This window comes from Catharus ustulatus, chromosome 31, assembly GCF_009819885.2.
Source record: "Catharus ustulatus isolate bCatUst1 chromosome 31, bCatUst1.pri.v2, whole genome shotgun sequence".
NCBI lineage: Eukaryota > Metazoa > Chordata > Aves > Passeriformes > Turdidae > Catharus > Catharus ustulatus.
In genome coordinates, this window is record NC_046251.1 from 358963 (window position 1) to 370147 (window position 11185).

At 36.4% G+C, this 11185-nt stretch overlaps 1 protein-coding gene across 1 annotated transcript; it reads left to right on the top strand.

The window, feature by feature from the left end:
- Positions 1-2002: 2002 nt before the first annotated feature.
- HOXC8 (homeobox C8) lies at positions 2003-10469 on the top strand. The gene is made up of 2 exons (XM_033083303.1): positions 2003-2471; positions 10174-10469. The coding sequence occupies exons 1-2, from the start codon at positions 2003-2005 to the stop codon at positions 10467-10469; spliced, it is 765 nt and encodes a 254-aa protein (XP_032939194.1).
- The last annotated feature ends 716 nt before the right edge of the window (positions 10470-11185 follow it).

Sequence of the window (11185 nt, forward strand, 5' to 3'; positions counted from 1 at the left end):
CGGGCTCGGCGCCGTTAAAGGCGCGCGGAGCTGCAGAGGAGAGGAGCGAGCGGCGGGGCCGGAGCGAGCCCCGAGCCCAAAGCTCAAATTCCTGCGATTCTATCCATTCATTAATTCATTAATTAATTAATTCACTGCTTGAACAGCGGAGCGCCCGCGGAAAAAAAAAAAAAAACAAAAAAAAGCAAAACAAAAAAAAAAAAGAACAACAAAAAAAAAAAGGATAAAAGGGACAAAACAAACAAACCAAAAAAAAAAAAAAAGGAAAAAGGAAAAAGAGGATTGCCACTCTTTAAAAAAAAAAAAGGATTTAAAAAAAAAAAAAAAAAAAAGGATTTCAGCGGTCACAGAGAAGCCTCGCGGGTTTGGTTTTTTTTATTTTTTTTTGGTAATTTTGAGGGTGAGAGCGGAATTTTTGTCGCTTTTTAGGATTAAGGAGCGCTGCTCTCACGGCTAAAGCGGTGGGGGAGTTTTTGCTTTTTTTTTTTTTTTTTTTCAGGATCAAAGCTGCTGCTTCTTTTTTTTTTTTTTTTCACCTTCACACCGGATTTTTTAATATTTTTTTTTTTTCGGTGCTTATTCCAGCAGCAAACCTCTCGCTTATTTATTTATTTAATTTTTTTTTTTTTTTTAAGATTTAAAGCGGGGTTGTTTCAGAGCCCAACCTCGCTTTTTTTTTTTTTTTTTTTTTTTTCCTCAGTTACACCGGAATTTTTCCCCGAGCTGAACCGGAGTTTTTTCCCCGAGTTAAACCCGATTTTTTCCCAGCCTTAAGCCCGGTTTTTGCCGCCACTGAGCCGGAATCTTTTCCAGACCTGAGCCGGACTTTTCCCCAAAAGCACCAAAGCGCTTTTCCCATCACTTTTAACCCTTTCCCCGCGGACTTTTCGCCGTTCTTTCCCTTTTTTCCCCCTTTATTTCTAAATTTTGTCCCCTTTCCTCCCCTCTTTATTTAAAAAAAAAATCGCCCCCGTTATTTTTTAATATTTTGCCATTTCCTTCCATTTCTGCCCCTTTTTAAGATTTTTTTGCCACTTTCCCCCCTTTATTTTAAACCTTTTTGCGATTTCTCCCCTTCCCCCTCCTTTTTAAATTATTTTTGCCCTTTCCCTCCCGTTATTTTTTTTAATATTTTACAATTTCCTCCCCTTATTTTTAAACTTTTTGCCATTTACCCCCCCCGATTTTCCCTCCTTTTCCTCCCTTTCCCCTCATTTAATTTTTTTTTCACAGTGTCTCCCCTCTATTTTTAAATTTTTGGCTTTTCCCCTCTTGTTTTCCCCTTCCCCCTTTTTTCCTCCCATTTTTTCTTCTCTTTTCCCTCCTTTCTTTCTTTCATTTTTCCCAATTTTTCCCCTTTTCTCCCACCTTATTTCCCCTCCTTTCCCCCCTTATTTTTCCACTACCGCACTCCTTAATTTTTACTCTTTTCCCTTCCCCTTTCCCCTTTTTTCTCCCCCATTTTACCCTCTCTTTTCCCACCACCACACTCCTTAATTTTTATTATTTTGCCCCTTTTTTCCTATTATTTCCCATTTTTTCCTCCCCTTTTTTCCCCTATTCCCCCCATTTTTTTATCCTTTTCACCCCCTTCCCCAATTTTTTCTCCCCTTTTTTCTTCCTTTTCCCCCTTATTTTTCACCGCTTTTTCCCCTTTTTGTGCCCAATTTTTCACCGGTTTTTCCCCCTTATTTTTCACCGTTTTGTCCCGTAATCCCCCCCGTTTTTCCCCCTTTTTAACCGTTTTTTCACCAGTTTTTCACCTATTTTTCACCACTTTTTCACCTACTTTTCACCGGTTTTTCACCTATTTTTCACCGGTTTTTCACCGGTTTTTTTCCTATTTTTCCCCGCTTTTCCCTCCCTCCCCCCGCCATTTTTCCCCACTTTCTCTCCTTCTCCCCCCCCCACCGCACTCCCCCACCCCGCAACCACCCCTCACCTCATCCCCCCTTTCCCCCCCACATTTTCCCCCCGCTTCCCCGCGTTTTATGCCGCGGTGATGAGCTCGTACTTCGTGAACCCGCTCTTCCCCAAGTACAAAAGCTCCGAGTCCCTCGAGCCCGGCTACTACGAGTGCCGCTTCCCGGGGGCCGTGGGGCGCAGCCCGGCCGTGCTGTACCCGCCAGGAGCCGCTCCGAGCTTCCAGCCCCCATCTCACCACGTCCAGGATTTCTTCCACCACCCTTCCGCCTCCATCTCCAACTCGGGCTACCAGAACAACGCCCCGTGTGCCCTCGCTTGCCACGGTGGCGACGCCTCCAAGTTCTACGGCTACGAGGCGCTGCCGCGGCAGGCGCTGTACGGGGCGCAGCAGGACGCGGGGCACTACGCGGATTGCAAATCGTCCTCCCAATCATCCTCATCCTCCGCGGCCGCGCTCGGAGCGGCCCCCGGGGGCGCCGAGGGGCAGGGGCACCTCGGGCAGAGCGCGTCCCCCAGCTTGATGTTCCCGTGGATGAGGCCGCACGGTGAGAGAATTGGAAATAATGTTATTTTTTGGGGTTTTTTTTTGGGTTTTTTTAATGGGGTTTTAAGGGATTATTGAGGGTTTTTTTGTGTTTTATTTGAGGATTTTGTTGAGGTTTTATTGGGGTTTATTCGGATTTTTTTTGGGGTATTTTTGGGGTATTTTTTGAGAATTTTATTGAGGTTTATTCGGATTTTTTGGGGTATTTTTTGGGTATTTTTTTAGGAATTTATTGAGGTTTATTTGGGTTTTTTGGGGTGTTCTATTTGAGGAATTTATTGAGGTTTCATTGAGGTTTATTTGGGTTTTTTGGGGTTTTTTTGGGGTGTTCTATTTGAGGAATTTATTGAGGTTTTATTGAGGTTTATTCGGAATTTTTTGGGTTTTTTTTTGAGGATTTTATTGAGGTTTTATTGGGGTTTATAAGGATTTTTTGGGTTTTTTTTTGGTTTTTTTTTTTAGGATTTTATTGAGGTTTATTTGGGTTTTTTTTGGTTTTTTGGGGTGTTCTATTTGAGGAATTTATTGAGGTTTTATTGGGGTTTATACGGATTTTTGAGGTTTTTTTTGAGGAATTTACTGAGGTTTATTCAGTTTTTTGGGGGGTTTTTTTAATGGGGTTGAGAGGGTTTTTTTTTGGGTTTTTTTGTGATTTATTTGAGGGTTTTATTGAGGTTTTATTGAGGTTTATTCAGATTTTTGGGTTTTTTTTTTGAGGAATCTATTGAGGTTATATTGGGGTTTATTCGGATTTTTTTGGGGATTTTTTTGGGTATTTTTTGAGGATTTTATGGAGGTTTATTCGGATTTTGGGGAGTTTTATAGTGAGGAATTTGTTGAGGTTTATTGGGAATATTTTTTTAGTTTTTTTGGGTTTTTTTGGTGGTTTTTTGAGGGATTTATTGAGGTTTCATCGAGGAATTCATTGAAGTTTATTGAGATTTTTTTGGAGGGATTTATTGAGGTTTTATTGAGGTTAATTGGGATTTTTTTGGGTTTTCTTCAGGGTTTTTTTTTAGGGGGTTTTTTAAGGTTTTTTGGTTTTTTTTGGGGGGGGTTTATTTGGGTTTTTTTGAGGAATTTGTAGAGGGTTTATTGAGGTTTAATTCGGGTTTATTTGAGGTGGGTTTTTTAAAGTTTTTTTAGGGGATTAAGGGAGGGGGTTGGGTATTTTTGGGTTTTTTATTGAGGAATTTATTGAGTTTTCATTGGGGTTTATTCGGGAATTTTTGGGGCGTTTATTGAGGTTTTCAGGGGGTTTTATTGGGATTTATTCAGGTTTTTTTGGGGGGTTTATTAGGGGTTTTTTTAGGGGTTTAGTGGGGACTTTTAGGGGTTTATTGGGTTGTTTTTTGAGGCTTGGTCGAGTTTTTCTTGCAGAGCCTTTTGTTTAATTTTTAATAACATTTTTTACCTTTCTTTTGGATTTTTTGGGGATTTTTTTGGGGTATTTTTGGAGGTAGGACTTGGAGGCCGCGCAAAAATTCCCTTTTGTTCCATTCCTGGGCATTTTCGGGGCTCCCCCTGCGGGTTTCTGTAATTAATCCCTAATTAATTATTGTTTTGGGGGGTTTTAATCAACTCCAGCTTTGTTTCTGGTTTTGGTTTTGGGGTTTTTATTTTTTAATTTTTATTATTTACTTAGTCTAGGGTTTATTTTTAATCCTCCCCCCACTCCTTGTTTTGTGGTGTTTGGGTTGGGGTTGGAGGTTTTGGGTTGAGTTCGGTGAATTTTGGGTTTTTTTGGTGATTTTTGGGTTGAGTTTGGAGATTTTTGGGTTTTTTTGGTGGTTTTTTGGGTTGAGTTTGGAGATTTTTGGGTTTTTTTGGTGGTTTTTGGGTTGAGTTTGGACGATCTTGGGTTGAGTTTGGAGGTTTTTGGGTCGAGTTTGATGGATTTTGGGTTGGGTTTGTCTTCTTTGGGTCAAGCTTGGCGGTATTTGGGATTTTTTCCGGTATTTGAGTTGGTTCTGGTGTTTTTTGGGTGTTTTTTGGGGTGTTTTTGGTGTTTTTTGGGCTTTTTTTTTGTGTTCTTTGCGTTGCTTTTGGTGCCATTTTGGGTTTTATTGTGATTTTTTTTGGGTTGGTTTCGGTGGCTTTTGGGTTCCCGTTGAGTTATTGGAAATAAGTTTGGGTTTGGGGCGATTTTGGGGCGATTTTGGGGCGATTTTGGTGATTTTGGGGCGGTTTTGGGGCGATTTTGGTGTTTTTGGGGCGGTTTTGAGGCAGTTTGGGGTCACTCGGCCGCCGCGAGAGGCGACGCAGAGAGAAGAGAATTGGGGGGAAAAAAGGAAAAAAGAGGGAAAAAGGAAAAGAAAGAAAAGGAGAGAAAAGAAAAGAAAAAAAGTTTGGGATTTTTGGGTTGGGGTTGAGTTGGGTTTGGTGGTTTTGGGTCATTTTTTGGTGTTTTTTGGGTCATTTTTGGTGTTTTTTGGTGGATTTTGGTGCTGTTTGGGTTGTTCTGGTGGTTTTTGGGTTCTTTTGGTGACATTTTGGTGTTTTTCGGGGTTGGGTTTGGTGGTTTTGGGTTGTTTTGGTGGAATTTGGGGATTTTGGGGCCGTCTTGGCGGGTGGAGACGTCGGAGTCGCGCGCGGAGCTCAACCCCAACCTTGCATCCCAAAACTCCAACTTCTAATCCCAAAATCCCAATTTTTAACCCCAAAATCCCAACTTTTCATCCCAAAATTCCAACCTTTAATCCCAAAATTCCAACCTTTAACCCCAAAATTCCAATTTATCCCCAAATTCCGGCCTTTTAGTCCCAAAATTCCGGCATTTAACCCCAAAATTCCGGCCTTTCATCCCCAAAATTCCACCTTTTATCCCCAAATTCCGGCCTTCTAGCCCCAAAATCGAAGTTTTCAGCTCAAAATCCGGACCTTTAATCCCCAAATTCCGGGCTCTTGGCTTCAAATTCGGATTTTATCCCAAAATTCCGGCCTCATATCCCGAAATCCGGATCTTTTATCTCAATATCGGGACTTTGTATCCCAAAATTCCGGCCTTTCACCCCAAAATCCAGAGCTTGTATTTCCAAATTCTGACTTTTTATCCCCAAATTCTGAGTTTTATCCCCAAATCCAGACTTTCTGTCTCAAAATTCCGGCCTTTCACCCCAAAATTCTGGTTTTTTAACCCCAAAATCCCGTCACGCCCATCCCCACCTCTGCACAAATAAATTTCTATTTCTATTAAAAATAATAATTAAAAGAATCATCTCAGCCCTGACCCACCCCCAGTCAGAACATTTTATTCCAATATTTTATTTTATTTTATTTTATTTTATTTTATTTTATTTTATTTTATTTTATTTTATTTTATTTTATTCGAATATTTACTATTTTTAAATTCTAATATTTTATATTTTTTATTCCCTTTTTTTTTCCCCACCAAACCAAACCGAGGGGATTCCCTGAAAAAACAAAATAATAAAAAAAAGACTGAAATGGAGCTAAAAATAAAAATAACACTCGAGAGTGGTTTTAAAGTTGTTTTTTCTCTTTTTTTTATTTTTATGGCTCGCCTCAGGATTGGCAATTCCGGCTCCCCCGAGGCGGGGAAGAGCAGCGCTCTTAAAAATGTCAAAAATGTCAAAAATGCCAAAAATTTTCTTTTTTTTCACCGCTGGGAGACGCGGCCTGAGGGGCGGGACCCGGCCCGGGGGATTTATGATATCGATAGAAATTTATCTTTATTTTTTATTATTATTATTGTTATTATTGTCGTTATTTCCTTCAGGGAAAAGTCTTAAAAAATGGGAAAAAAAATTAAAAAATAAATTAAAAAGCTCAACCTGGGGCTGCGAGGTTGGGATTAAAAACTTTAAAAAAATATAAGAGTGGGAAATTCAAAATAATTCAAAATAATTCAAAACAATTCGGTTTTTAAGCTGGGAAATGAGAGGGAAAGGAAATAATTTAAATTTCAAGGCTCGGGGTAATTCAAACCATGTGAGGAGCGCTGGGAGGTAAATAAAAATATTTAATTATTTTATTTTATTTTATTTTATTTTATTTTATTTTATTTTATTTTATTTTATTTTATTTTTTGGTTTTTTTTTTCTCCCCAGCTTTGCCTGAACCCGCTCCAAAAAAAAAAAAAAACCGAGAAAAAATTCAAAGTATCCAAAATAACCCAAAAAAAAAAAAAAGAAAAGAAGAATTGTGGCTGAGGCGGCCCCGGGGCTGCGCTGAGGAAAACTCGTAATTTATTTTTATTTTTCCGAGCTTTGACCCGGGCCGGATCCGAGCTTTTTTTACCCCAAAATAAATTGATTTTCTCATTAGTGCCGGAGCTGCAGCTTCGCTGATTTAATAAATTTTATTTATTTATTTTATTTAAATTTTTATCCTCGTTTATTTCGATTTTTTTCCTCATTTTTTTCCCATTTTTTATCACTCCCGAGTTTGGATTTTTGGGGTTTTGGAGGAAAAATTAAAAAAAAAAATTGAGATTTTGAAAGAATTTGGGGAAAAAAGGAGCCCCCGACCCCTCCCCCATCCCCGCGTGTTTTGGGGGGAATGTTTGGGAAAAAGGGAAAAAAGGAAAAAAAGAGAAAAAATGGGAAAAAAGGAAAAAATAAGGGAACAAATAATGGAAATAAAAGAGGGAAAAAAAGGAAATAAGGGAGAAAAATGGGAATAAAGGGAAATAAAATGGAAAAGGGGAAAGAAAATGGGAAAAAAAGAAAATAAAATTGAAATAAATGGGAAAAATAATTTAAAAAAAAGGAATAAAAGGGGAAGAATGAGGGGGAAAAAGGGGAAAAAAAGAGAAAAATGGGAAAAAAGGGAAAAGGAGAAGGAGAGAAAGAATGAAAGAAAGAGAGAAAAAAAGAGAGAAAAGATAAAAAAGATAAAAAAGATTAAAAAGGGGGGAGAAGAGAAAAAAGGAAAAAAGAGAAAAAAGAAAAAGGGAAAAGGAGAAAAAGAAGGAAAGGAAGAAAGGAAGGAGAAATAAAATAAAATAAAATAAAACAAAATATAAAATAAAATAAAATAAAATGAAATGAAATAAAATAAAATAAAATAAAATAAAATAAAATGAAATAAAATAAAATATAAAATAAAATAAAATAAAATAAAATAAAATATAAAATTTAAAGGGGTCGAGGGTTTTTTCTCCTCCTTTCCGGAAAAAATCGGAATTTTTGGGATAAAGGATCCGGGATTTTCCCCCCGGACGGAAATGGGGGAGAAAAGGGAAAAATCGGGAAAATGAGGAGAAATGGGAGGAAAAAACGGAAAAAATGGGGAAAAAAACGGGGAGAAAATGGGGTGAAAATGGGACAAAAAATGGGGTGAAAAATGGGAAAAGAGGGGTGAAAAAAGGGGAAAAATGGGGTCAAAAATGAGGAAAAAAGGACAAAAAATGGGGTAAAAAAAGGGGAAAAAATGGGGTGAGAAATGGGGTGAAAAATGTGAAAAATGGATGAGAAAGGAGTGAAAAATGGGGTGAAAAATGGGGCGAGAAGGGGATAAAAACGGGGAAAAAATGAGAGAAAGGGACAAAAGTGGAAAAAGAGAAAAAGGGGGAAAAAGAGGAAAAAAGGGAATAAAAATGGGAATTAAAAATGGGAATAAAAAAGTGAAAAGGGAATAAAAATGGGAATAAAAAAGGGGAATATTGGAATATAAAAGGGAATAAAAAAGGGGAAAAAGGGGAATAAAAATGGGAATAAAAAAGGAAAAGGGGAATAAAAATGGGAATAAAAAATGGGAATAAAAAAGGAAAAAGGGGAATAAAAATGGGAATAAAAAAGGAAAAAGAGGAATAAAAATGGGAATAAAAAATGGGAATAAAAAAGTGAAAAGGGGAATAAAAATGGGAATAAAAAATGGGAATAAAAAAGTGAAAAGGGAATAAAAATGGGAATAAAAAAGGGGAAAATTGGAATATAAAAGGGAATAAAAAAGCGACTTTTGGGGTTTTTTCCCTCCCCGGGCTGGGGTAAAATGAGAATTTTGGGGTTTGGGTTTTTTTGTTTGTTTGTTTTTTTGGGGATGGGCGAGTTTGGGTTTGGGGTTTTTGGGGTTTTTGGGGTTTGATTTGTTTATTTACGTGGGGTTTTTATGGGGTGGTTGGGTTCGGTTTGGGGTTTTTTTTGGTTGATTTTGTTTGTGGGGTTTTTTTGGGATGGGATTTTGGGGTTTGGGGTTTTTTGGTTTTGGGGTTTTTGGGGTGTTTGGGTTTTTTTTTTCTCAGATCTGTTTTTATTTGGATTTTTCTTTGGGATCTTTGGGGTTTGTTCTGGGGTTTGGGTTCAGGTTTTGGGTTCAGGTTTTGGTTTTTTGTGGGGTTTGGGTTCAGTTTTTTGGGGGTTTTGGGTTCTTTGGGGTTTTTTTGCCTTTTTTGATTTGGGTTTTTTCTGTAGTGTTGGGATTTTTATGTCTTTGGGGGTTTTGGGGTTTTTTGTTTTTATTTTTGTTCGGGGTTTTTTAAAGGTCAATTTTATTCATTTATTGACTTTCCCACGGTGGTTTTTGTTTATTTGTTCATTGCTGGGCCAGATTTGAATTTTTTAAAGAATTATTTTTCCCCATTTTTCTCCGTTTTCCCCTTTTTTATAAATTTTCAAAATTTCCTTATATATATATATTGTTTTTTACTTCCCACCCTAAATTCCCTTTTTTCCTGTTTGTTTGTTTGTTTTATAAATTTATTTCAAATTCCCCTTCCTATTTCTTTCCCCTCCCCCTATCCCATTATTGTTTATTTTCAGCCCCGGGCCAGCACAGCCAGACGTACCCTAAACCCCCATTAATTATTATTATTAATTATTATTAATTATTATTATTATTAATAATAATAATAATAATTATTATTATTATTTTTCCCCCAGCCACAGGCCAACGCAGCGGCCACCAGACTCTAAAATCCCATTATTTATTAATTTATTATTAATTTATTATTAAATATTAATTATTTATTATAATTATTTATTATTTATTCATTATTTATTTATTATTTATTTATTCCCCAGCCCCAGGCAGACACTGCGGCCCTAAAATCCCATTTATTGCTATTATTACCATTATTACTATTAATGCTATTATTAATTAATGTTTGTTTATAATTTCCCGGCTCCCAGCAGACGCAGCGGACGCCAGACCCTGGAGCTGGAGAAGGAGTTCCTGTTTATTATTGAATTAATATTTATTTATTATTTATTTATTATTTATTGTGGATTTATTAATGATTAATTAATGATTATTATTAATTATTTCCCAGCCCCGGGCAGACGCAGCGACCGCCAGACCCTGGATCTGGAGAAGGAATTCCTGTTTATTTATTATTTAATTAATATTTATTTATTATTTAAAATTTATTTACCATTTATTAATGATTAATAAATAATTATTATTAATTATTTCCAGCCCCAGGCAGACGCAGCGGCCGCCAGACGTACAGCCGGTACCAGACCCTGGAGCTGGAGAAGGAATTCCTGTTTATTTATTATTTAATTATAATTTATCATCTATTATTGATTAATTATTGATTTATTAATGATTAATTAATCATTATTATTATTTATTTCGCAGCCCCGGGCAGACGCAGCGGCCGCCAGACGTACAGCCGCTACCAGACCCTGGAACTCGAGAAGGAATTCCTGTTTATTTATTATTTAATTACTATTGATAATTTATAATTTATTATTTATTTATTAATTAATTATTAATTATTAATTATTGATTATTTGCAGCCCCAGGCAGACGCAGCGGCCGCCAGACGTACAGCCGGTACCAGACCCTGGAGCTGGAGAAGGAATTCCTGTTTAACCCTTACCTGACCCGCAAGCGCCGCATCGAGGTGTCGCACGCGCTGGGGCTCAGCGAGCGCCAGGTGAAGATTTGGTTCCAGAACCGGCGCATGAAGTGGAAAAAGGAAAACAACAAAGACAAACTGCCCGGAACCGGCCGGGACGGGGAGAAAACCGAGGAGGAGAACAACGAGGAGGAGGAGAAGGAGGAGGAGGACAAGGACGAGAGCAAGGACTGAGCGCGGCTTAGTTAGGCTCGGCTCAAAGCTTTAGTTCCATTTTTTACAATTTTTTTTCCATTAAAAAAAATCAAATTAAAAAAAAAAAAATTATTTCCTTTCTTAAATTTTTATTTCAATTTTTTTAAAAATTTAATTTCCATTTTTTAAATTTTTAATTTCCATTTTTTAAATTTTTATTTCCATTTTTTAAAGTTTTATTTTCATTTTTAAAAATTTTTATTTCCATTTTTAAAATTTTTATTTCCATTTTTTAAAGTTTTTATTTCCATTTTTTAAAGTTTTATTTTCATTTTTTAAAATTTTTATTCTCATTTTTAAAATTTTTATTTTCATTTTAAAAATATTTTTATTTCCTTTTTTTTTTTATTATTTTAATTTTTCAAAAAATTTTACTTCCTTTTTTTTTTAAATTTTCACTTTCTTTTTTTTTAAATTTTCACTTCTTTTTTTTTTTAAATTTTCGCTTTTTTTTTTTTGTTTAATTTTTATTTTCATTTTTAAATTTTTTTTTCCATTTTAATTTTTTTTTTTTTAAAGTATTTTTGCAACTGAGCTCCTGCCGGGCTGGGATTCCCTGGCTGGAGACTCGGAGGATTTTTGGTTTTTTTTGAATTATAAAATTCCCTCGGTCCTGCTTGGGTTTAACTTTTTCCTCTTTCCTTTAAAAAAAATTCCCATTTTTAAAACCCTTTTTCCTTATTTTTTTCCCAATT